The sequence below is a fragment of the Bacillus rossius genome, chromosome 3 (assembly GCF_032445375.1).
Source record: "Bacillus rossius redtenbacheri isolate Brsri chromosome 3, Brsri_v3, whole genome shotgun sequence".
Taxonomy (NCBI): Eukaryota; Metazoa; Arthropoda; class Insecta; order Phasmatodea; family Bacillidae; genus Bacillus; species Bacillus rossius.
In genome coordinates this window covers 77,451,202-77,478,930 of record NC_086332.1, presented here as the reverse complement: position 1 = coordinate 77,478,930, position 27,729 = coordinate 77,451,202, and the positions used below count along the sequence as shown (strand labels likewise).

The 27,729-nt window shown below is 34.8% G+C and overlaps 1 protein-coding gene across 2 annotated transcripts in view; it reads left to right on the top strand.

The window, feature by feature from the left end:
- LOC134530934 (3-hydroxyisobutyrate dehydrogenase, mitochondrial) overlaps window positions 1-25,384 on the top strand; it is a 59,134-nt gene extending 33,750 nt beyond the window's left edge. Inside the window, exons 4-7 of one of the 2 annotated variants that reach the window (XM_063366257.1) lie at window positions 737-858; window positions 5,140-5,350; window positions 14,960-15,086; window positions 17,079-25,384. In XM_063366257.1, coding sequence (XP_063222327.1) covers window positions 737-858; window positions 5,140-5,350; window positions 14,960-15,086; window positions 17,079-17,270 — 652 coding nt within the window. In that variant the 3' untranslated portion in view covers window positions 17,271-25,384. The remainder of the gene's footprint in view (window positions 1-736; window positions 859-5,139; window positions 5,351-14,959; window positions 15,087-17,078) is intronic. The other variant, XM_063366255.1, reaches the window with a different exon arrangement.
- The last annotated feature ends 2,345 nt before the right edge of the window (window positions 25,385-27,729 follow it).

The following is a 27,729-nucleotide window of genomic DNA, read 5'->3' as shown; positions in this document are numbered from 1 at the left end:
ATCTCAGATGGTAATAGGTAGTGTCGGTAACTCATTTTCCTATGATAATTATACATAAATATAGTTTAAAAAACTAAAAAAACATGTTTTTAAAGAATATCAAACTAAAAAGTTAAAAATAAATATAGTTTAAAAAACTAAAAAACATGCTTTTAAAGAATATCAAACTAAAAAGTTAAAAATAAATATAGTTTAAAAAACTAAAGAAACATGCTTTTAAAGATTATCAAACTAAAAAGTAAAAAATAATTTTAAAATTAAATTTATGACAATAGTATATAAGCAATACTAGTATAAATGAGAAAAAAGCATGGGGCGCTTAATATTCAAAAAATATGGCACAAAGCGCCTTAAGCTTTTTTCTCATTTATACTAGTATTGCTTATATACTATTGTCATAAATTTAATTTTAAAATTATTTTTTACTTTATAGTTTGATAATCTTAAAAAGCATGTTTCTTTAGTTTTTTAAACTATATTTATTTTTAACTTTTTAGTTTGATATTCTTTAAAAGCATGTTTTTTAGTTTCTTAAACTATATTTATTAAGATAACACTTTCACTAAGACCGTAAGTGGTGGAACTTCTTTTCTTAATTTGCTGCCAACTTGATAAGGTATAACCATTGCATAGAATTATGCGCAATAACGGCCAGTAACTTTTTTGAAAGGTTGTTTGCAAACGTTTTAACCTGAATGGACTGTAAGTGTAAAATATATGATGTGCCGTGCTGCAGGAGTGTGAAGCAAGGCACGCTTCTGGTGGACTGCAGTACCGTGGACGCCAGCACGGCGAAGACTGTGTCTGCCGCGGCCGCGGACAAGGGCGCTGTCTTCTATGATGCCCCTGTTTCTGGAGGTGAGAGTGATAACGTCACACCATTTTTTAATAGAACTGATGCATGTATGCAGTTCTAAATAATCGCTATTATTTAAAATAGGTTGGTATAGTTTTAAAGATAATCAGCTTGCAGCAAAATCTGGGTGTTAGATATGGTAATATCTACAACGTCAATAACAGTTACGTTAAATAGAAGCTGTAAAAAAGTTATACCATGGTTAAAACAAGAAATATCACAGTATTTATTAGATAAACATTTGCCTATTCTTGCCATTAAAAATCTATCAGATAATTAATTGGAAAACCATTTAATGTATATAGGGTCTAGACCTAATTCTGAGAGCTTTCGAATAATAAATGAATGTCGAAAGGTGTCAAATGTTTTTGTGAACTCAAGATATACATACAAGTGATCTGACCATGGAAAACTAGTTGCAAATTAAAACCATCACTTAATTTTTTAAATACGTAGTACTATTCTCAGGTAACCTAGAATTGAGTAGAACATAATTTTAGACTGATCAATTATTTTACAGAAAGGTCGGTGGAAATGTACGTTCACCAGCTCTGGTAATCAGGGAAGGAATCATGTAAATTAGTTTTGCGTTATGTTATGACAATGATATACTTCCAACATTTGCCTGGAGTAATTTTGGGAATTTATGGAAAATTGAAATGGGGGTACTGGACCTGCATATGAATCATGTCATCCCAGTCCAGTGATTTAACACTGTGCCACCTTGCTTTATAAATACCAAATATACAGGCTTAGGCAGCAACAAAGAAATGAGCCATATGAAATAGTTCTTCCATCTATTTATTTTTACAAATGTTTTCCAGTTAAAAAGGGTATAATATAAATTTCATTTGGTTTTGGACATAAAATTTAAATAATTGGTTGTAATTGGTAAATGTTGCAATCAATATTTACTGTCTTCAATGAACACTAATACGTACATACAGTTTCCAGCTTGCATTGAAGGTAGGCTATAACTTGAAGTTTGTAATTGCATGTTTCCTCGGATCTGATGGTGTAAAATAAATAAATAACATTAAATAATAAATTTTTGGAAATTTTTTAATTTGAGGTCTTAATGATCAATAATTGGTGTGTATCCACCAGGGGTGGAGAGGGTATTGGTAAAGTGTTGGGAGGGTGGCAACGAAGAGGGTGCTGTTTGCACTCAAAGGGAGGTATAACCAGGAGATTTGCCGGCGAGCTAGTGCCTCCCTTTTCCTTTTCAGTAACTGTGTGAAATACTGAAATCTAATTTTACACTCTGTCTTGTCCAAAACAGTTTTTCAGCTGTAAATATTTAGTATTAGCTCTGTGCCTGCGACTCCGTTCGTGTGGAATTTAGAATGAGTTATTTGTTCATACATGTCAGGTATACTTGGCCAGCTAGGACAACATTGCAAAATGACAGGACAAAGTTGACGCCTGAGTATTTATGGAACTTTTCCTATGCATGATATACTAAATAAAAAGGCAAACTAAAAATTTCTTTTAAACTTTAATAAATAAATAAAATGTTATTTATATATTCATAATCTATTTAGTTAATTTAGTAAATTCCAGTAGCACTAACAGCTTAATCTTAAAGTGATTAATGTCTGCAAGTGTTTCAAATATTGTAGTTTTAAAACTTAAGAGCAAGAAAATTATTATTTTAATAGTGAAATATTTCGAAAATAAAAGTAGAACTAAAAGTATTTTTGTTACATGTACAAGTTACCATTTGCCAAATGTAGTTTTATCTCCGTTGTAGTACATGCTCATTAAAAAATACATAGCTACATGCACTGCCATCTATCAGTCAGTTTAAAGCTTTAAACCAATAACTTTGTAATGTATTATGATGGGATGTTTTCAATCCATTAAATAATTTATGGCATAAACTACTCACATGCTATGTGTTCAAATCTTTCCATTGAATAGTTTTAGAGTAATGTTTTCAAAAACCAAGTTGTGCTTACTGCCGTAACAATGCAACATACTGGGATGTAAAGTGTTGGTACTTTATGAAATATACTTTTATCATTCTAAATTTCTGTAAAAACCTCTAGATTTTTATTTGCATTTTTTGTTATGTGTATCACTTATTCCATTTAATAATCTAAAATATAAAACCTACCAATGCAAAAATTTATCTATGAACAGACCTGAGTCATCCTACAGGTCACGTGAATAACAAAGGTGTTCTGACTACCTTCTCAGAATAAAAACTGTCCTAAATTTTACTTCACAACATATAATCTTTATCCAAGATTGAAACCCGGTTCTTCTGGAATGCGAGTCCAGCTCACTCCATGAACTAAGCTGCACTTCTCACAGTAATGCATAGAGAAACTGAATGTAGTCTGATGTTATAATGGAAGTTTTTAAGAAGTTTACCTGTTTAGAAAGTTGAAATAATTTTTTCCTGGCCTTTTAAATAAAACATAAATGAATTTTTTTTAAGAAGAGTTCCTGGTTAATAAGCTTGAATTTTATTAGTCCCTTGAGAAGATTTCTGACATAGTTCTAATATAATTATGTTCTGGTGAAATGTGTTATCTCAATATTTAGTTTTGTATAGAAGCATCACAAAATTCAGCCTTTACCGATGTGAAACACGTCATAGTGATCAGTATTTAAGAAAGAAAAAACAATGAAGTTTGAATTTTTTTTTTACTTGTAAGTAAAGTAAGATTATTACTTTTAAAACTGGAGAATTTTCTTTCTGAATTTGAAATTTCGCTCAGCATGTACATAGTACTTACTTTAAAAAAAAAGTATGATGTTGAAGTCAAAAATTTTTGAAAGAGAGTTATAATCAATTTCAGTATTTTATACATTTTTTGTTAGGTACTCTTGTGTACATTTGAAGCTCAATACATACAGGTAAATTATGGCTTTGGCAACTAAATGTACAAATAATCATTTGGTAAATCTTTTTGGTCATATGTAAGTAAAAGTATAGTATAATTTTTAAGTTATTGGTGTCAGTAGATAAAAAATACAACTTACATCAATTCATATGCTAGGTGTATAATTGTTAGTAATATTTATATTGGCTCCTATATTAGCAATGATATCCTTATTCCCATTGTCTGCTGTTGTTAAACTAAATTTGCCATGCCATTATTCACAATGTTAGTTGTTAATTTGTTACATCAGTAGTTTTGTTACCAGTGTTATGATGCCAATATTTGTAATACCACGATCATTTGATGTCGTTATTTGTGATGGGGAACCTGGAAATGTCAGGGAATTTAGAATTTCTAGAAAAATTCGGGAATAGTCAGGGAAATATGTGTTTAGTCAAGGAATTTAACTTAAATGGTTAGTCTTAGACTGGTCATTTGCCTTTAATTCATTAATTGTGTCATACATTTGTATTTGGGTTCGGTTTTTGTTAGTTGCACCAGCAATGCAATGTTGGTATGCCCCAAGTATTTTTGAGCAAAGTTGTATTTTTTGGGATGTGAGACTGACTTCCATCTATGATGTATCACAAAAATTGAAGAATATGACAGTGGCATTGTTAGGAAGTAGGTAGTGAAAAATTATAAAAGTCTGGGAGAAGTCAGGAAAAAGACAGGAAATTCTGTTTATGGGTTTTTTTTGGACATCCTGTTAATTTATTATAACTTTTCAGTGTTTTCTGAAGCGTTTTTCATCCTTAGTTTGAAGTGTGCAATAAATGGGCATTTACTCTTTTTCCCAATGCCAGATACACACCATTTAGACCTAACTTCGTAATCTAATGAAAAATTTTATTAAATATATTTGGAATGAGAGAATTTTGGAAGTACGTGTTCCTGTTTTATTTCATCAAGAGAATCTGAATTAAATTTTTATTTCTAAGGAGTCTTAATTGAAGAACACCATCATGGTTTGATCTGTTTTTGCCAACAATTGTGTTTAATTAATTTAATATTTATATTTTTAATCTGTTGAGCATAGCTCATCATTTTATGGAATACCTATGTTGTTATAGTGATTGACAAATTGTTTCTCCTGGGAAATAATAATTGGTGTTTAGCACTGATTTTTTTTTTTTTTGCCAGAATGACCTCAACTGTAATAATATTTCAATAGACACTAATTTTGGTCTCAAAAAATGTCAGAAATATTCTAAACTTTACTATAATCAAAGATGGTCTGCAAAATAATATTTTTAATGTTAAGAAGCAAGTAAGTGTCAGTTGGGCGACAGTGGTCACTGCGATCCAAGCGTGCCAACACGGTCCCCACACTTGGAAGCAGTGTCGAAGAGTGAGTGCCAGTGCAGGGTAAGGGTGCGCGTGTTGCAGGGGTAGGGGCGGCCACCTCGGGCCAGCTCACCTTCATCGTGGGCGGCAGCAGCACTCACTTCCCGGCCGTGAGGCAGCTGCTGGGGCCCATGGGCTCGAAGGTGCTGCTGTGCGGGCCGGTCGGGAGCGGCCAGGCCGCCAAGATGTGCAACAACATGCTTCTGGCCGTCAGCATGCTGGGCACGGCAGAGGCCATGAACCTAGGCATCAGGTACCGGTCGCATTCTGACAGACCGCCCCGTGTTGTCGCATTCGATTACAGCTTCCGCCATCCTCCTTAAGTTTCAGCTTTCTCTCGCTGAGCTGTCCACCAACTTGGATTGAATTTTCTTCTGCTCCCTTAATCCACCTGAAAATATTTTCTTTTAGTTTAGTTAATTGCATCCAGTAGATATTTTCTTGAGTGATGTTGGATAAATCATTTAAAACTACAATGATTCAAAGACAACAAATTAAATGAACAGATTTTTTTATAATCCTTCAGTTTCTGAAACTGTCAGTGACTCTGCAGCGAGTGTAATTGAATAGCAGTCAAACAGTCTGTTTATACCTGATGATGGAAATAGATCTCGGTTCCCAAACGTCGCAACTGTTTTGTTTTGGAAAGCTTACTGTGTTCATCGTTGTGTCGAGGCCAGTCCCATTTTACCCAACTAACTCACTGAAGTTAAACTCTAATTACCAAAGCCATCAACTGTCAAGGGTAAAACTTGCTTGCCCAGTGAGGGCCTAACCTGCATATGAATACCAATACAGTAAGAAAATAGCCAAAGTCCAAAATGTTTGAGGGGTGGCAGAACATCAACAACAAGCTAAATAAGTTTCTTGTTTTTATTTTTGTCTTGTCTTTTATAGAAAAATATACATAAAGAATAAATATAATATTATTCTTTGTATTCAAAAACCTCATGTACATATGATTTATTTATTTACTACACACAAAAAGTTGTATTTTATTTAACAAGGTATGCAAAATTAAAGGCTGTAATTGCAGTCTCACTACACACTCAAAATAATTTTTTCAACAACCTGTAAAAACAGGTAACAGTTAAGCTAACAATATTATGTTTATTCAAAACATAATTAATGGAAAAAAAAGTGGTCAAAAATACAGACTAATTTATATAGTTTTAGAAAGAGATGGTATTTGAAGAGCGAAAGCATTTTCCTGAAACTAAGATGGCTACTAAAACAACTTGCAATCATTAAAACAAAAAAGAGCAGAAAGTACATCTTAAAAAAATTTATGAGCACCCAGAAAAAAAAAAAACTAACAGTGCATCACACAAGGAAAAAATCCATTGACAAAAATATCATGATACCACAAGAAAGAAAACTTAAGGAAAACTATCATTATACCATGTTTGAAAATAAAACACTGAAACATTACTGGCCATCATAGAAAAATTAATACTAATTACTATACTTAACTCGCCAGCCTTTTGTAGATCCTCTCTCTCTCAGTGCCATCTGTCGTGTGTCTGCAATTTCATCCCCTTCCTAATCTGCTGTCCCAGAGTATATCCCTCCCCTTTCGCTTCTATTGCCCGTAAAATTGCCTGGGAATTCTGAACATCCAAGATGCAACTAAACCCTTCTTGAACATTGTTCACTAGCCTAAAATATACCAGGAACAAGAGATATTGAGTGAGACTTCTGCTTTTATTCTTCATATTTCCAAGCTCTCGATCTGTCCAGTTGGTTACCCCCGAGTCTTCCCAAGAGACGAAAGTAAGATAGCTCACTCCACCCATCTAACCAATCTATGATTGCTCTGAATGTATAGTTTTTTCTACAGCACACAGCAGTTACCCATCTATGACTTGTTGATGAATGTCTCATTTCTCCCACGCATAACAGGTAAGATTAATTATACACAGTTTATCTCTTATCCTTAGACCTGTTATATTAGTGCAGGGAAATAAATGAAAATCCAAGTATTCTGACCTTACTCACAATCTCAGTGTTACCAGCATACCTGTTTAATTTCAGTGTTGGATTTTCATGTGCATCTTGTATTGTCAGTGTGTTTTTCAGATTATCTGTTTAGTATCATCGTTGGATTCCTCTGTCTGTTGCTGTGTTGTCCAAAGTTGTTGTTTGTCTGTATTTACTGTCTTTGTTTTAACTATCTCATCGTTAGCCCACTGTGTTTGTCTGTGCTGTGATATTGTTCTAATTCCTTCCATGGAATTCACTCTGCTGTCTTTACATTTAACTTTGGCTAATTTGGGCTTGTTTTCTGTTTGTGTATTTGTCTTTCTTTGTTTGTTCTTCAGGTTTGTTCTATGACATACTGTGCAAAATATCAGTATTGTATGTGCAACAAAATGTTTTCAATCTCTCGTTTTAGCAGTTTTAATTTTCTTTGACTAAGAATTTTTTTTATAAAGTTTTTTGTTTTACTTCAAAATGAGATTGTAATTCATCACAGCATTCAAATGTGACATTTGCACAGCAGATATCCTTTGCCTTGGAGATTTTTACTTCTCTAACCAAATTTTATTTAAATATTTAATATTTACACTTATTATTATTATTATTATTATTATTACTATTATTACTACTACAAAATTCTAACCTCTATCATGTGATATTGAAGTTGTTTCATCATCTAGCAGAAAAGTCTGATGCTCTGATTTCTGTACCTTGATAATGTAATGTTGCGGCACAAATGCAGATGGAAGATTTAAGCTGCGTCTATTGCAGCTGTGTCAAACCTTCTACTCTTTAGCTATCAAAGCAGTCGCAGGAAAGTTTTACAAGTAGTTTCTTTCATTGTAGTTTCATTATTTTATGTACTTAGAGAATGTTTTATAAAGTATATTTGTACATGTTCTCTATATTGTTCAGTGGTGCCAGGATTGGTGACCCAGTGACGATCAAGAAGTGAGGAGTGGATGTAACATAAGGTACAATTTCAGTGCTGCATGGTTGACAGCACTGAAGCATGTAGTGTGAGCAGTTTTAGCAGTAGTAAATGTTTGGCCGTTTGTTTTTGTAGTTTTTCACATTTAGTTGGAAATGTCTAAACTGGTAGCAAATGTATGCTTCTGTGTTATGGCCCATCCATTTACCATTGTGTGTCTTGTCTCCTTGCTACATTGAATTTACTGTCCTTATACCGTATTTAATCGCATAATGTCCGCCATCGCATAATGTCCGCACATTTCTTTTTAAATACTTGAAATGGAATTTTTTAAAATCTGCATAAAGTCCGCACCAGACAAAGCAACCTTGGCCACCCCTGAAAGACACAGTAACGGGATGGAAAATTACCGATTCTGTTAACAATGCTTTGACCTTGAGTTGTTCATTTCTCTGGAGCGGTCGCTGAGAGGGTTTTGTAGCATGGTGAAACTGTCCGGACTCAGAAACTCGCACTCCACTGCGCAGCTGCCTGCGACGTCACGCGAGTTGCAAGGGGATGGGCTATATATAGCACAAGCCAGTACACGTCAACTCACACTACGTCACAAAGTAGGGGAGGTAGCGGAGAAGTGGTGGGGGTACATGCGCATGGTTTTTTTATACACACAGTGGAGAAGGGACAGGGAGGGAGGCTCGCCGGCGCCGGCTAATGCAGACATTAGACATTTGCCCCGTACCGTCAGTGGCCATCTCAATGAAAGATTAAAAAAATATCTTTTCACGCAAAGCGTTTATTTTGTGTAGGCTGGCTGCGGCTTCTGAACGTAAGAGCGCACACGCGAGTGAGAGAAGAAAAAAAAAATTAACGGTGTCTTCCACTAATCGCCGGCACCCAATTATCTCGACACCTGTCACATTTCTCACCTCCGCTGCGGAGGGTCGCCAGTCACCAGCGCTCTGCTAGTAAACTAATTATGAGAGAACAATCTTTTTTACTCTACACAAAACGTAAAATTTTGAGGAAAAAATTTTTTTACCTCATAATGTCCGCACCCCATTTTTTTTTGTCAACAATGTAGCCAAATTACTGCGGACATTATGCGAGTAAATACGGTACATTAAAGTTATTTACCTGGCGGTATATCACTAGCACAAATGATGTCATTTAACAAATTATAAAAATTAATTGGTAGATTAGATTGTATGAACTACCTATCTCCTTATTTGCAGTAATATCTGCCCTATGAAACATTTTTGTAAGAAGGCAGGTAGCCTTTTAAAGTATCTATCTAAAAGCAAGATGACGACAGTATTCAAACAATTTCATACCTCAACATAAACATGCATTATTTTGAGGCCTGATATCAGTCAGTGTGATACATTGGGTTCTACCCTAACCTTCAGAACATCGGCAGTAAGCTAATTAATATTAAACATGGTGCCTGGTACTAGATCACGTGATGAACATTCATATTACACGAGAGGGTCTTGGAAAATTGTTTCAAGTCGAGTGTCAACGTAAACCACTAGCTTTATCTAGTGATTTTAACTCGGAAGTATGACCTTTCCCCAATAGCATGAAGTCATCACCTTGTATTGGACACTGCACACCGGTGTTATTTCAATGATTGACCGTGCATTTAAGTAAGCGACACTTTAAGTAGCAGGGTTTTAACACTCATTTGATAGGCTTGTAGGTACCTTGACTGCATGCTACATAGGCATGCAGTACTTGCACTCACTCTTCAAGAAATTTAAAACTGTAGAATTAGTGTGAAACTAGAAAGGTCAGACATTGCAGGTAGTTAATCCCAGTGGGTTGCTGTTGGTTGATTAGCAAAATATGTTTATTCTGAGTCGGCTGGTGTTGCATTTTGTCGCTTAGGTAACAATACTGCATAACTAATGTCAGTTAGGCGGTATTGTGTGCTAAGCTACAATATACAGTGCGGCACTCTGTCGTGCTCACCAATGTGGAGTGGATGTGTGAAGAGAGGGAGGAAGGATTTTGCACCAAAATTATCAGAGGTTATGTGCCAGAGAGTGCAAGCCTATTTGAGATGAATTCAAACAACTGCTGCTAATTATCAGCTAGGAACAGATGGCCCATACTGGACGTGTGTTTACCACTGACTATAAGTGACCATCATTCATGGCGCTGTTTCCTGCCCAAGGAGTCGAAACAGAAATAGCATAAACACATTAAAAAAAACTTACTTGCAACAAATACTTAAAACTTGGCTGTGGATTTTAAAACACTGATTGTTTATGTAAACATACAAGTTATTTTGATGAGCCTTTATACTACAACAGTGTCGGTAGAGTCTATTGGCCTCACAATGTTTGATAAGATTATATGTTAAATTTTTCAACCCCTCTCCCAATTAAACATTAGCTGCAAGTTTGAGACATAGTGGGACTTCCATTTTTGTGGTTTTGTCATGAAGCAACGGGAGTATGAGGATGATCACTGACAATAAAGTGATAATAAGCAATGATAACTAATAACTTATTGCCTCTGAATTAGTGATGGGTCAAATCCCAATTTTCTGGAATCAGAATCTCGAATTTGAATCACAGCAAGTATCTTGAGTGTACCCCTCGAATCCAAAACTAGGTCTCAATGTTAAAAAATTTAATAACTAGCTAGAAATAAAAATATTAACTACTGTATTAAAATGGGAGGGTAGCACGGGCTTGTGTGTGTACTCCATGCAACAGTGAAATATGTACCGCCATGTGATAAGATGAGTAGCAGCTTTATGATAGTAGAACTTGCATAAAATTCTTGTTTTATGTATCAGTAATTACAGTATTATTCTTGTGTCTGTCATGTGAGTGGCATGTTATTCGCTGATTTTAATATACAGTGAACTCCCTATTATCCACGGGCGGATGATCCGCGGTGCGGATTATCCATGCATGCTACGAAAAAATACAGCACATATGTAAATCTGTATTTTATTACAAGTTAGCAAATTTGAACTCTACTGACGAGTGTATTGTGTGCAGTATACAGTAAAATGCCACAATCCTTCTTGGAACTCACGCAGTAGGCTGTCATGCGTTGCTATTTTTGTCTCTGTCGCGCTTTATTTCAAGCCGTATGGTTGCTTTGACGAGCAGACAGTCAGCCAAGGTCGCTCCCCTCCCCTTCCTCCTCCCTCACCCTCATGGCCTCTTCCTTTCTTTCTCTCTGGTCTATTGACACGCCCACCTTCTCTCCGCTCACCCTTTTCAGTTGACACTGAGTGTGATTGCTGACCAGTTGAAGTTTAGTTTTGCCTAATTACATCATGGTTTTAGTGTTTGTGTTTGTTTGGTTTGGTGTTTTTCATTATGGATTTAAAATGGCAGAAAAGCGAAAGAAGGTCGTTTTGACGATTATGCAAAGACTGGAAATGATCTCTAACGTAGAAAATGGCGCTTCAAGGAAGCAGATGTGTTTGGATTATAGAGTCGGGGAAACAACAGTGTGTGACATTTTAAAGAAAAAAGACAAACTGCTTAACTTTGCATGAATGTCGAACAATGCTTCTGCGATGAATAAACAAAAAAACTATGAAGAGTTCTACCTTTGAAAATCTAGACTCGGCATTGGTGGAGTGGTTAGCTCAGGTGCGAAATGAGGGTACCCCTGTAAATGGTCCTATCATTGCGGCTAAGGCAAAAACATTTTTTGATCTGTTAGGGCTGCAAGGAAATTATGATGCGTCGTCTGACTGGTTAACTCGTTTTAAGCAGCGTCATGGAATTCGTGAGATTGGACTTCACGGAGAAAAACCATCAAGCAGCTGTCGGTTTTCAACATGAATTTGAAGAATTTGTTTTAAAAGAGTAGTTATCTTTTGAACAGATTTACAACGCAGTTGAATCGGGACTCTTTTGGAAATGTCTTCCCACTCGCACTTTGGCATTTGAAAGTGAACGTCAAGCGGCGGGGCATAAAAGCAGCAAAGAAATGATAATCATCATGCTGTGCAGTGATGCTACGGGTGGTCATAAGCTTAGACTTATTGTCATTGGAAAGTCCAAAAAACCGAGATCATTCAAGGGCACAAGAGAAGAAAATTTGACAGTTGATTATTATAACCAAAAAAAAGGATGGATGAACCAAAAAATATTTCAAGAATGGTTTTGAAACGATTTTTGTTCCTCAAGTGTGTAAACACCTTAAAGCAAAAAATTTGCCTGAAAAGGCTGTGCTGTTGATTGACAACGCACCTTCTCATCCAGCTACAAGTGTACTAAAATCTTCTGATGGACAAATTTTGGCAAAGTTTCTCCCCCCAAACGTTACCTCGCTAGTGCAACCCATGGACCACGGGGTCATTGCAACAATGAAAAGAACGTACAGAACCAAGCTGCTAATGCCCAAAATTGAAGAAGGTTATGATCTAAAAGAGTTTTGGAAACACTACAAAATCCTTGACAGCATCTACGACATTGCATCTGTATGGGGCTTAGTGAAACCATCAACTCTGAATAAGTCATTTAGAAAACTCTTGCCTAATGTTGAATCAAATGTCAATCTAAACTCTTTGAGTTGTGAAGAAGAGATGAAGATGTTGTCAAGTCCACGGCAACGCTAGCCGACTTGGTAAAATCAGTTCCGGGTGGTGAGAATGTCGACGTTGGGAACATTGCAGAGTGGTTGGAGTGCGACGCTAACGAGCCAGGGTTTGAGTGCTTAACAGATGAGGAAATCACTAACAAAGCAAGGGGAGAGGGCGCGAAGTAAGAAGAGCAAAGTGAAAGTGAAGAAGACGAGCACAGTGCGAAGGCGCGGATGACTCATGAAGCGGCTTTGCTGCACATCGTCGGACATCGAGGAACAAGATGACGTTGCGCAGTTGGCTGAAAAACTTATGTTGCGGAAAGTTCAATCAAGAATTAAGAAAAGATGTTTCCAAAGCAAGAAACAGCAAGTGACTGATTTTTTTCAAAAAGTTGTAAATTTAAAGAGTTGTGCTTTTTTAGTGTCTAAATGAAGTCTCTCAGTACCTACAGTATGTACTGTATCCTTGTTACGAAGTAAGTACCGAGCACTTTTATGTTTACATTACTGAAATGTATTATATGTTGATTATTCAGTAAAATACTAAAATTTTAGCATTATTTAAACATTTTTACTGTTAATTCTTAATTGTAACTTTTACTGTACATAAATTTTTAGATTTTTAAGTTGAAATTAATGTTTCCTTTTTTGTTTCCCATTTTCGGCTCTTTTACTTTTACTGTACATACTATTTTAGATTTTTAAATTGAAATTTTCTTTTTTGTTTCCCATTTTCGGCTCTTTTGCGGATTATCCACGATTTTCACTATCCGCGGTGGCCCTGCCACTGATTTGCGGATAATCGGGAGTGTACTGTACTGTCACACAGGTTTTAAAAGGTGTTCTGCACTGAATCAAGTTCAGTTAGGAATGATTAAGCTATGTGTCATAGATTGACAGTGCTAATGTTTTATGCCTGTGCATGGTTTTTCTCCATAATGAACTGGATAATCAGTATTTACATCCTACTCTGCTTACAGTGGTGATGGGGTTGGTGTTAATACTCATGTGTTACAGCTAGCTTTGAACAGCTTTGGAGACCAGTCTTCCAGTATTGCTGGATTGCTCTTTAGATCTTTTTACATTTCCAGTAGTTTTTATGCTCTGCCTAAGTACTGTACTATCATTTCGTATTCTGTAGTCTTTCTTGACTACAGCATAACGTTTCTAGTTCATAAACTTCTTTCTGGTTGTTGGTTGTTTTCCACTTTCTTCATTAATGCAGTAGAGCTTTGTAGAAGTAATATGTATTTCTGTAACTTGATGTAAAGCTACACCTTTCCGAACTGTTTTCCTGATAAAAATCTGTTATTTACTTTGTTAGATATATGTATTTAATGGTGTTTTATTTTATGAAATATGATGCATGTAATAGTCAAGTTATTTTATTTGTTTTAGAACTTTCGTAGGCTGGTGTTATGTTTTTAGTGATAGTATGTTAATAGCATTGCTGAAGTGATACTTAAATGTTTCTACTATTTAGCTGAACTGAAGCAAATGTGATTAAATTCTTTACTCTCTTTAATAATATTTTGTTTGCACATCTCTACCAAATATTCAATTAAAATTTTTATATTGACTCCAAACTAATATCTAACAATTTTCATGCATACACTTTTTTGTTGTTTATTGTCCATTTTTGTCCATTTATGGTATTGTACAATTTTTATGTTCACTTTTTAAATAACTCTGCTGTCTGCTAATTTAAATGTTTATGTCACTAGTTGAGTGACAGTTTTGTTGACAAAAAAAATCTACACGAGTGGTTGTTCTTCTCCCTTATGTTATTGCTTCCATTGCCTTGTGACAAAGACAGTTGAATTATAAGCTTTTCAGCAAAAATACACATTTATGTTTGAACAGATGTACTCAGCCTCATTTTTTAATAATAATAATAATAATAATATAAAAAACTCTAATGTTTTATGCCTATGCATGGTGTTTCTCCATAATGCACTGCATAATCTGCATTTTTAACATACAAAGTTATTCACTGAAGTGAGAAAGTATTTGTGAATGCATGACACTAACTCATTATGCAAATGTGCGTGTTTGATAAAATGTCAACCTGTTGCATTGGATCACGAGCAAGATGTCACTCAAGTGTTGTATGATGTTCTGTACATTGGTCCTCCACAGGATGAAGTCTAGAGAATCAATGGACCACAGTGTGTTGTCACTTGCAGGCCCTAGGATATGTACGAGGCTGGCAGACTAGTGAGCTGTGCCCTGAGATCTGTATGGGGTTGTAAGTCTAGTGAGCTGCATCCAGAGATCTTTATGGGCTGGAAAACTAGTGAACTACGCCCTGAGAGTATGAGACAAGTAAGCTACACCATCAGCTCTCCACGCTGGTATTCACCTAAGTTGACTTGGGTTTGGTTTGTTCAGGCTGGGGCTGGAGCCAAAGGTGCTGATGGACGTCATTAACTCGTGCTCTGGTCGTTGCTGGTCATCTGAGGTCTATAACCCTGTGCCAGGGACCTTGCCCAATGTACCCAGTGCCAATCACTACAAGGTAATAGTGGTCAGTCACTTTTCTTGATTGTCTGACACACTGGCCACTTCATAAAAATCACTGATTTTCCTCCTCATAAAATGACGACTGGCTGAGTTATAAATAGCCATATATTTACCCTCAAGCACTCACACTCTGAAATGACTTCAGTGTGTGTTGTTCAGTATGATCGATGCATGTTCTCAGATTATTGTGTATTGAAGTCTGTGTGGTTTGGCTGTAATGAACAGTGCCAAATGATCAAATCATAATATTAACTGTAAGCATGGGTCTAAAAGTAAATGCAAAAAAATTATTAAAATATGGTAGAGTGCGAGTTGCTGGTTGTTTGGTATACATTCTCTGTGGTGGTTTGTATTCTTATTCTGTTATTAGCTAAAAATGTACTGTTAGAATGTGTTTGTGTTTGTTTTAATGAAAGCTGTATAATGCCTAGTAAAACTTCAAGGTTAAAAACCATATTGATGAAGTAGATGTCTATGTGGCAATAAGCCTCGAGTAATGTTTTTTTTGCCATAAGTTTTAAGTGACTAAAAACTAAATATTGGAGAAAAAAAGCCAAAGTTAGTGTGATGGTACCAAGCTAGAGGATACACAGAAGTGCAGTTGAACAGTTGAACCCCTATTAATTTTTTTGCAAAAAGTTAGCAACAATATCATGTGGTACAAAAAAAATGTGTATTTGAAATTAAATATTTGGTTTTTGTTTATTTTAATAGAAAAAATCTTTTCAACAAAATAACAGATTGACTTAAAAACTAAAAGCATATACAGCAAGTTGCTTCTTACTATTGTGTGACCAACTGGAAGTCTTTTTTAAATGGCTGGTTACTAAAAAATGAAATTTTTTTAATGCTATTTTTTTTTGCAATTATTAACACTTTACAAAGATACTACACATAATAACACATTATTTAACCTTCCATGAAAGCAGAGGCACCAAGTGATCTTTCCTAACTTTAAGCGAGTTTAATTATTTATGTCCATTTTCAATGACAAGCAAAAATTGAAAGTGATTTATTACTAAAAAAATTAATTGCATTTGGTGGATGTGTTCAAAACAAAATTATATCATAACAGATGTCTAGACCTCTTTTTGCCCAAAATGAAGCATAGTTAAGTACATACGTATAACTAAGACTTATTGCAAATGGCCAGTACAAAGTACATTTTAGAAGGCTTGCTACAAGCAAATGAGAGATTGTTTATTTTTTAAAAAGTCATTTAAATTGGAAAAAAAAATATACAACCAGAGAAGAATGCACGTAAACTTCCTGTTATCACCAAATGATTATGAAGAACCCAGTCATTTGGATAGTCAAGTCACAGGTTTACAATCTGTGGTACTTTATCCCAAAAAACTAATAGTTTTTGATTCAGGAATCCAGAAGATTTTTAGGGGGAGGGAGACTAGTGTTTAACAAATAATTTTCCTCTCAAAAAAATTATTTTATCAAACGCTAGTTGCAATTAGAAAAAAAGGGGGGGGGGGAGCCTCCACCTCCTCAACCAGTCTGTAGTTAGGGAGGATGCCCAGTGACAGGCATTGTATGACGCAGGATATTTCATGGCATGCCAGCCTGTTTTCATTATGTTTGTAGTTAAGTTTATTACAGCTGTTCTTTGCGATGCTAATAGTTTTTTTGTCTAGACACATAAAAGCTTGTAAAATCCATTTAAAAACTAAAGAATTTACCAACAACCCACTTGCAAAAAAATCAATTGGCAACAGATGTGCACCTATAGTTGCCGCCGTGAAGGTGTAACAACAAAAATCGCTTTTTCATTGGAAGCTGCAGGAAGTTGACATGCAGCCAACTTGAAAACTTGGCACTGCTGAAAATTTTAAAAGTGACAAGTCTCCAAAACTTAACTCTAAAACCAGCACACTATTTACACATTAACACAATCAGCATCATGTAATGCAGACTTTTGTGGCTTTGCTGATTGCCTGTGTTGATGTCATGTAGTGACTGTTTTGGGCCATTGCAGGGGGGATTTACTACAAGGCTTATGGCAAAGGATCTGAGCATCGCGCAGAATGCAGCTACCAGTTGCCACGCTCCCATCTCGCTTGGTGCGCTCGCTCACCAGATATACCGCATCATGGTCACCAATGGGTTTGGTGACAAAGACTTTTCATCCGTATTCGAACTGCTTTCCGAGAAAAAAAAGTTTATGTGACAAACTACTAAGAATATTTGTAAATACTTATATTTTTAAATTACTTAATTCAGTGAAACGAATGTGCGTTTTTAAAATTATATTTTCTGATACGTTGAGCTTCACATATTGAAGGAACCATGTTGGCTAAGTTGCTGAATCATTTTCATTTGAATTGAATTTTGAATAGACCATTTCAATTTTCACTAATGTCAAATATTTTTCTAATTTATTTCTATGATACAGTGAATTTAATTTTCTCACTGCACATGAGTCCAAGAAAAATAGATACAAATTCAGTAAAATAAAAATAGAGGAATACATATACTTGGACCATAATGAAGAGATGTAAAATAAAAGAAATTAAAAAAAAAACATAGCAATACATTTTTCTAAACCAGTAAGTTTTAAGTTGGAAAGTGGTATAGTTGATCTGATTATATGCATTAAATAGAGTATGTATTATTAATAATTTTCAATCATATTAACTTATTACTTGTTAAATATAAAAACTTGTAAATAATGTTGTAGAAAACAAATCTAAATTTTTTAATAAATCATCTTAGTCTTACACATGATACTTTTACTCTCTCAATATTTTTTGTGAGTTCCACATGGCGTAGGCGTATCCATTGGAAACAAATAATTAAAAAAATATTTAAAATATGAAATGTCGAATTGAATATCAAATTATTAATGATTATTGAATATCAAATTATTCACAATTATCAAATATTTTTTTAATACTCGCAGACTACATACATCAGTTTTGATTCCCAGCCGACGCAAACCAGGATTTTTGTAAATGGGAAACATTGCAGGGATGATGCAGAAATCAGTGCATTTAGTCACTTCTAATATCCCTTGTGTAATGAGCGATTGAAAAATGAATATAAATGTTACAGTCATTACAGATAGAGAATTTATGTCAAAATTAATATTTTGACTTTTGCAGCTATAAGTTTTCTAGAGTAATACTATATTATAGATTGAATTGCCATGAATGTCATTGTTGAAAATGCAATCATAAATATCTAAGTAGTTTATAATAGGTTTGTACTGATGAACTAGTTTGAAACTGTTACATAACAAATTATAGACAGTAAAGCACCATTTTTTACACTGGTTTCGTAAGCTTATGTTAATTCAATTTTTCTAACATTTCAGACCTTTGAAATCAGGGTGGAGGAGTACCAGAATTTCAAGTCAAGTACAATTTTTAAGTGCTCGACTCTAAGCCTTATTTTAAAATGTTGTGTAATTTAGTGGTTAGTAAAGAGAAACAATCAATAAAAAATTAGGGATGGGTCGAATACCATAAAATGCAGGTTCCGATTTTGGTGCTGGTTCTAAACTTTGGTTCCAGTACTCTGTTTTAGGATTTGGTTTCAACTATTGAAGTACTTTTGTGTAACAGCTAAATTAAAACAGTATGGTAGGTAATCTTAAATAATAATTTTACTAATGCTCCTTTAAAACAAACAAGGTTAGCAAATATGTGTAGGCATTGTTTAAACAGTTTAAACAATTAATGCTTTATATAACATTTTAGTATTTCACACTAAATTCATTTTATATTTTTATTAAAAAAAATGAGCATCTTCACTCTCTCCGGATCTAAAGATTCCTTTTGGAGTCACAAATAAATCCTGCAGTGCTGAAGAGTCTCTCACTGCATACTGTCGCAGGTGGCACACACAAGTACTTTTTTTGAAAGTGTCTGTAGTGGTTTGCACTGATTGCAGTGATCCCTTTTCTTCCAATATTCTGTGACAGAGCAGTCAGGTGGCATGTTATCCTCATTGAAGTACTGTTGAAGCTGTTCTGACATAGAACCACAACCAGAACCCCAACTACTATTAACTTGATGGGTAAATAGTGTGGAATACTGTGACCAAATCAAATTACTCGAACTTGACTGCAACTTTATTGAAGCACTTTTTGTTCCAGATACCTGAAAAAAAAAAAAAAAAAAAAAAAAAAAAAAAAATACTCACTAATAACTTAATGGGGAAAATTTTTTTTTGTGAGCATGTTAGTGAGCATAAGAGTTCTCTCTTTGTAGGCTAGTTATAATTTGAGCAAAGAAATCTTACCAAATTTTCAGGACTTTGTAGACCTAATGCTTTCTCCAATAGTCTTTTTTTAGCAGCTTAACACTTTGCTTCATCTTTGAAAGATGCTGCTTTGAAGCGCGGATGTAACAATGTTGCAGACGTCAAAGTTTGACTGTTTTCAAGATTCTTGAACCTTATTTTAAAGGAGGATAACAAGTCATTTTTGAGTCCTTGCAATCCAGAATCAGCTGGAGCAGGTTTTTTTTAACTCGTTTTCAATGACATTGGTAAGGGGAATGACCTGAAATATAAATTAAACCAGTCAGTCACTCACTGAATGATATTTGAAGAAAATGACAAGACATAATGTTAAATATAGGTTACACATATGTACTTACCTCTGAAACAGTCACATGATCTGAGCTGATGTGGGTTGTTACAAAATGTTGTTTTCCATCAAGATCCACAGAGAGTTAGACAGTTCTGGGATACTGAGCTCTGCGCAAACCAATACCATTGCCTTCTTCTGCTCATGCAGTCTCTTGAACATGTGCAGTGTCGTATTCCACCTTGTGGGCTTGTCCTGAATAAGTCGATGCTGCACCACACCTGCAGTGATTTGGCAAGTCTTCAGCACCTGGTGGCACGTGCAGAGTGCTTGAAGTGGCCTACTAATTTCTTGCTTGAAGAAACCAAGTTATTGATAAGTGTAGTGTTCAAGAAACCTTCCTTGAGCACCAGCTGCAGGGTATGTGCTAGGCATGAGGTGTGCTGGAAAGGTGACAGTTCTAATCCAGCAACAAGGTTACGGGCATTGTCTCGCACAATGGCCACCACTTTTTGCAGTAGTACCAATTTTTATAACAAAGAAGTGATGAATTTGGAAATATTTTCTGCAGTGTGGCTTACTTCGGGGAAGGGTATAACTTCCAAACACACATGGTGCAATACAAATTCCTTTGTTACATAATGGGCAGTTACACTAAGAAAATCAGTGTTTGCCACTGATGTCCACAATTCTGTAGTTACTGCAACAAACTCTGCATCTTGTAACTGGACTTCAACACTTTTAACTGTACTTTCGTACATGGCTGGAACAATAACATTGCTTAGTGTTTTTTGGGTGGGCATTGTAAACAGAGGCTCAAGGTGCATGATTAGTTCCTTAAATCCTCTGTTCTCAACTAGGTTCAGGGATTGGCCATACATGCACACCATTTTTGCAACAAGATGTGTAATTTTTGTCTGCCTTTTATCAATAATTTTAAATTTGGTAGCTTTATCATATACCTGTGTCAAGGTCTGCTGCTTCGGAGATGTCCGATACTGAAGACCTTTTTTCCTTTTGCACATTTCTGAACTAGTAGACATGAACTTGCTTGCTGTTGCCACATTTGCCAAACTTGTCAAGCCTTCACTTTGTGCAAATTATGTAACAGATGTTTGGGAACAACCAGATTTTGAAAAACAAGGACCAGCTTGCACAGATTCTATTCTCAGTCTTTTGGGATATTTTTTTAAAATGTTTATGAAGATTTGAAGTTGACCTAGAAGAACCTCGGGATATGCAATTTTTGCAGTAGTTGCATAATACATATTCTGTGTCCATGGAGTCAATGGAAAATTTTTCCAAAACAACAGACATTTATTTTTATACACTTTAACTAAAATACAATATTTTAAATGTTACCACTTCATTTTCATTTCGTGTCACGTTGACACACACACACAAAAAAAAATGTACTGCACCTTAATGAAAAAATAGTTATTTCCAAATAATAAAGTTAGTTGTGCCTTCTGCAGAATTAAATGTAATTATAAATTGTCACAATTCGAACAGTAGGTAGCTTTTGAGTTTCAACTTTAAACTGTGGATAAAATATATGTAATTTCCACTATTTACAGTTATGTTTTTTTTCTTCATAACCTCAAATAGCGACAAAATACGGAAACATTCGCCTCCACAGCTCCAAAACACTGCAATCTCACTACTCACTTGCCGACGTTTAGTTAATTTTCCGCTGTAAGTGCTTCATTTTTACAATAGACTACCATATAAAATCATAGGTGATGTCTTTGTTTGTGATGCACACAACTGTATAGATATCTATGGACATATTTCTCTTGTTTACATCACAATTACACACGTAAATACGTTTGATGTTTATTGATTATGTCTGAAAACTGAAAAGGTTATCAGAAATACTGTTTCGTGTTTCTAAGATTTCAAGATGTTAATTAAAAATTACGTCGATGGGCAGATAATTTATTTTGCGCAACAAATAATGCTGTAATTTGAAACCTGCAAGAGTGTTCATGACCATGTAAATGACCGGACTCGAGGTTACAACAACGCCGGTTCCGATTCCGGGTTATTAACGTCGAGAACCACTGAAAACTAGAACCGAGAACCGGGACCGACCCATCCCTACTGGTTTCGTTAGCTTATGTTAATTCAATTTTTCTAACATTTCAGACCTTTGAAATAAGGGAGGAGTAGTACCAGAATTTCAAGTCATGTACAATTTTAAGTGCTTGACTCTGAGCCTTATTTTAAAGCTTGAAAAATTTGAGTAATTTAGTGATTAGTAAAGAGAAACAACCAATAAAACATTAGTGAAACATCACTAATTCAAGCATGGCACAAGATAGGATTACATAAGTAGTAACTTGTAAAACTACAAACCCTCTGCCCCCTTGAAATATATTTTACTACATGTTTTACCAAGTTTGTAGAAGTAGGATTGGTTTATGTTTTAGAAATTTTACAGTTATTATACTTGTATGCATAATAGTAATTTGTGGCAATTTGTTTGTACATTCTAAAAAAAAGTCTTAAAATTTAAGTTTTTTGATTTCACAAGTGTATTATGTTTCTTTATTTTATTAATTTTCACTGCTTTTCATAGTTTGTGTTGAAATGAGCTTCTGGAACAATTTTGAATATATTTCTGGCACTGCAGTAACATTGGAAAATCCCACAAGCCTTTAGTGTGTGGCCCAGTTTTGAAATTGTTTTTCTTCAGTGTCTTAGAATTTGGTTATTTGGAAATTCTGGGAGGGAAGTTGTACTGTAGCACAGTTAGGAGTAAATTTTAGCAGGAGGTTATTCTCACAGCCAGTATGGATGAATTACGCCTTTGGATAAAATTTTTACTCCAGAAACTCATTGAACCTTTGCAGTAGTTACCAGCCTTGTAGAACTGACCTTGTAGAGGTGCTAATTTACTCACGATTTGCATTGTGTGATTTCTCCTTTTTTTTTTATAGCATTAAGCAAGAAATGTTAACAGTTGACTGATATTATAATCAGCAATACTGATCTGCCTTTTATTACCTGTTAGGAGTAAGACATAAATCACTTCTGCATGCTGTAAACACAAACACACACAGTTGAAACATATAAGTACTTAATTACTTTTTAGTGTTGTATTCTATAACAAGTTGAGTAGTTATTTTAAAACCGTTTCTAGAGAAATAGAAAGGCGATTAGAAAAAACCTGGTTGTATCCCAGCAAGTATTAGACATTGAATACTACACTTACCAAACACACATTTATAAAGCTTACATTAATTTTACAGGTTCTAATCAATTAATGACTTTTACTTACCATTTTAAGTGTATTGTGGTTTTCTGTGTTTAAATTTTATTAGCATTTTTAGTATTGATGTAGCCAGTGTACTTGCAATTAGCATTCAAGGTTTGCTAGCTATAGTGGAACCTTAAAAACTCTGCGCATACACAACAAAATATTTTATAAACATACACTCCTTTAAAAATGTTTACAAATTAATTAGAATAATTTGGATTCACTTTTTGTTTTGTTTTTTAGTTTGCGATTCACTAGGATTTATTTAGTACTTAAACTTTTTTTATACGAAAATAATTCGTAATATTCAATATGCTGTTCTGTCCCAGAAAAAATTGACCGTCATGCACTAATATACCTTCCAAAAAACATAGGTACTTTAAAAATACTCATTCTTATCCAAAGATACACTGATTAAACCAAAGCTATGAATAAAAATACATTTTTAACATACCATATACTTAAGCAAGGTTCAGTGATGTAATTTAATACCTGACCAGTATTAGTTCCAGACACAGAGAGCACCAACTGGCAAGAAGCACTATTTTTGTATGGTCCTGTTAATTTTGGACCTGTCATCTTAATTTAGATACAAAAACACAAACTTTTACTTTTTTGAAACAAAATAATTAATAGCTAAATAATTGGGTATTTTATTTACTTACCATTTGCAATGTGAGAACTACTATTGAAACATCATTACATCAAAAATTTCAACAGCAGACAGTAAATAACGTGTTACTGTAATCTCTTTTTTTTTAATCTTTTTTACAGTAATACCTGAATCATCAGTACAAACAAGTATACAAGCACATGCACATGCATGCATGTACACATGTACACACACATGCACACACAAATGCACAGCGAAAATCAGCATTGTCTCAAGATACAATAAATACTTACATTTATAAAGCTCACAAATATTTTACGGTAACCAAGTAAATGGCTCAATTTTTACTTACCTTTTGCATTGTGCTGTGGTTTTATTTTATCGGGAGTACATTAGCATTTAAAATAAATGACTTGTTTTTCCTGCTAGCAACAAATTTCATGCTGCTCCTAATCAGTTAAAGTGGGAACTTATGAAACTGTTTGTGTTCCCAATAACAAAAGCATTTTACAATAGACACTTTCAAATTGTGCATGAAATACTTGAAAGCAGAATAATTAGCAGATTTTTTTACTTACCTATCTAAACATGCTAAGATTAAATATTTATATGTAAAAACTAGTAACGGAAGATTTGCTGCTATTACGGCTATACTCATACTTAATACACAAATACACATACCAAAAAACATATATATTACAAAGCACTCAATCTTATTCGAAAATGCACAGATGTAACCAAAGGTATATAAAAACAATTTTTTGCCTTACCATTTTTAGTACGTGGATGATAGTAGTCTTTTTGAATACCTTGTCAATATCAGTTCCAGACAAAGAGAAAAATCTGGTGACAAGCAGTATGTTTCTCTTATCCTGTTAATTTTGGACCTGTTGCTAAAGATCTCAAACATAAACACACACACATTTCAACATATACTAATTGGGAAACAGAATACATTAAAACCAAATCATTTAATTTTTTTAGTACTCACCATTTTGTTTAGTTAACCCTGTTTTAACAAAAGTACTTGGACAATTTTAACAGCAAATAGACAATAATTAATGTGCGACTTTGATCTTCTTTATGTCAAGTTCAAAATAATACTTGAACCACCACTGCATGTAAAAAACATTCACAGTACAAACATACACTTATTCAAGTGTGCTTGGGTTTTTATTCTATTACAAGTACAAAAGCAGTTTTATTAAAAGATCACAATCTTTTAGTAATAAGCAAAAAAAAAAGTAGCTGTGTCTCAGCATAAGTGACACAAGATTCAGCGCAATTACAAAACTCATATGCAATACAAACTAAGTGAGGGATGGGTGTACTTATTAGTTTATAATTTGATGGTTCATTTACTTACAATGTGCTATGTGCTCACTCTTGTTTTAGCAGGACTTTGTCAGAAATTTTAAAAGCAGGCAGACATCATATAAAATGCTAATGTTATCTTCTTTATGTCATGTTTAAAGTAAGACCTAAATCACTAGTGCATGCAAACACACACATACACACAGTACAAACACACACATACTCAAGAGCATTAAGGGTTGTATGCTATTACCAGTACACTAGCAGTTTTATAAATAGATGTAGAGCGATGTACTGGCAATAAGCAAAATGCTTCTGCATCCTATATTAAGTTGCACTAAAGCAGTGCACATACTGAATGCACACACAATACAAACATACACTAATAGCATTCACACAGATTTTTATGGTAGCCAAAAATTGACTGTTATGTTACCATTTGCAATGTGTTTTGGCTTGTGTTCTATCTGAAGTACATTGGCATTTTTGGTTACAAACTTTGATCATCTTACTGTGCTGAAACATGACTGTCCTACGCACAGAAAGTGTTTTGTTTTATTTAAATAAATTTTTTTAATTATTATTGTTATTATTTATTGACATTTTATGTTTTTGTTCTATGGTCATTGTCTTTGGACGTATCTGCAACTACCATTCTCTATGGTGTAATCTAAGTGACGCCGAAGCTCAATTAACAAGACCCCTCTAGGGAACAATAGACAGAAAATGGCAAATTGAACTTTTTATTTAATAATTACATAAGAGAATTTCCATTGTTGGAAAATCCTATTTTAAATTTAAAGCATTTTGATGTATTAATTTGTTTTGTTAATTGTCTGTGAGTGATTTTGAACGTGTAATTAAGTCAACAATCTTAGTGTTTCAGCCAATCAGCGACGGTTTTACTTAAGATAAGCGTCACTACAGAATTAACGGTAACGAGGCTTGAATTAACGGCGATGATGGCTGCATAGGCCGGGTTTAAATCCCCTTAAAAATCAACGAAGATACATAGCTGGGTAGATCATCCTACAACTAGGATGTTTTGAAACGTCGTTTAAGCCTAAAGTATATGTTATTTAATTAGGGCACGTCATAACTGACGTGTATTGAGGTGTGTTTTACCGTGAGTAACCAGCGACTCATGATGCCATGCTAATTTAACTGTTCTCTACCTACATACATCGTAATTTTGCCGACGGACTTTTAAATATTACGTTTCATTGTTGAGCTAGTCTAAGATCATATTGAGATAAACATTTTTATCAAAACGATCACGCATCCTGTTTTCCACACTTGACTTTGTTCAAACACCCAGAGGTGAACTGAGACAGATGTCTCGAGATGCTCTACCGCAATTATTTAATGAGTTCAGCCGCGGAATATAAAAATCAACTTTAATAACGAACATTTTAAATAAACATTATTTTCTCACGCAAATAATTTATTATAAATTGAGATTTTCAACAGACATTATTATTTTGAACCATATGAACTTTTGTTTCATGCTATCATGTGTGCAACCTAACTCCTGTAATTTTATTAAATATGAATAGCATACCACTGGATCGACTAGAAACCAAAACATACTTTTATTTGATTAAAGAATGTTTATATTAATCATATGTTTCCATGTTGTCATTTTACAGTGTATGTGTATGTGTCCTTCATGATTCCAATTGGTTTGTTGTCTATTCTCATGCCTTGTGAAGGTTTTTAGAGTGTGAGAATATTTAGTATTTCCCTTGTGTATCATACTACATGAATCTTAAACTATTAAGGAATTTAAGTAGTGCATAAGGGTGGCGCCCACATATGAAGCTGGTAAATTAATTAAAGAATATACTTATTTTACCGAGCCATAAACATCCATAGATAATTATTTATTATTTAAACTTTAATATCTAAATGACAACCATATGTTGTTTCTACATAACAATACCACACACTATCTGTGTATTTGTGTATATATATATATAACGAGCACACCGCAGAAAAGTGGCTACCACTACGTGGAGCCCAAATCACACTGAATTCTGTCACCTATCTAGTACAGAAGAGTGGCAACCCAACTAGTGGGGCTCGATTTGTTTACATCTAATCTAATAGGTTTGTTTACATACAAATATTTCATTGAACTGTCAAGTAAGCAGGATATTTGTTGTGATTGTTAATGATAGTCTGGTTAGAGGTCTGACACAATGGCTCAGCAGACTTATAATTTAAGAAGTAGGGCCAATAGCATGTGTGAAGAGTGTCCTAAGAATCACAGCTCTGACAGTGACACATCGTCGGCCATGGAGGAATGTAGTTCGCCAGAGACAAGAATAATGGATGTACCTACACACTCACACACGCAGCATAGTGAGAGGTTAGGGCGGCCAGTGTCACCTTTTCCCACAGGAGGGGTAACACCAGAACAGGACAAAACAACAACTGCACCGGGAACATCCACTTCGAGTCCTGACATGACACAGATGCTACAGCAGGCGTTACAACAGCTCGCCAAGCAGGCCGAACACACAGAGCAATCTGAAAATAGGATAATGTCCCAACTCACAGCACAAACAGAGCAATCTGAAAATAGGATAATGTCCCAACTCACAGCACAAACAGAGCAATCTGAAAATAGAATAATGTCCCAACTCTCCAAGCAGGCAGAGCAGGTGGAGACAAAACTAGACCTCACTTGTTCCAGTGTACAAAGTCTGGAACGTAGCATAGAGGAGAAGTTAGTGCAACAACAAAGGGAAATTAATCAAGTAGTGGAGAAGGTGACTCAAACAGTTGAACGGGTAGGTGAGTTGGAAACACAACTACTAGCCATTCGCGAAAATGTGACCTTAGAACAACATGGTCTGAGGGAGTTTTGTCAGCGCAGTCAAGTCAGCATGAGGGACGAGCTG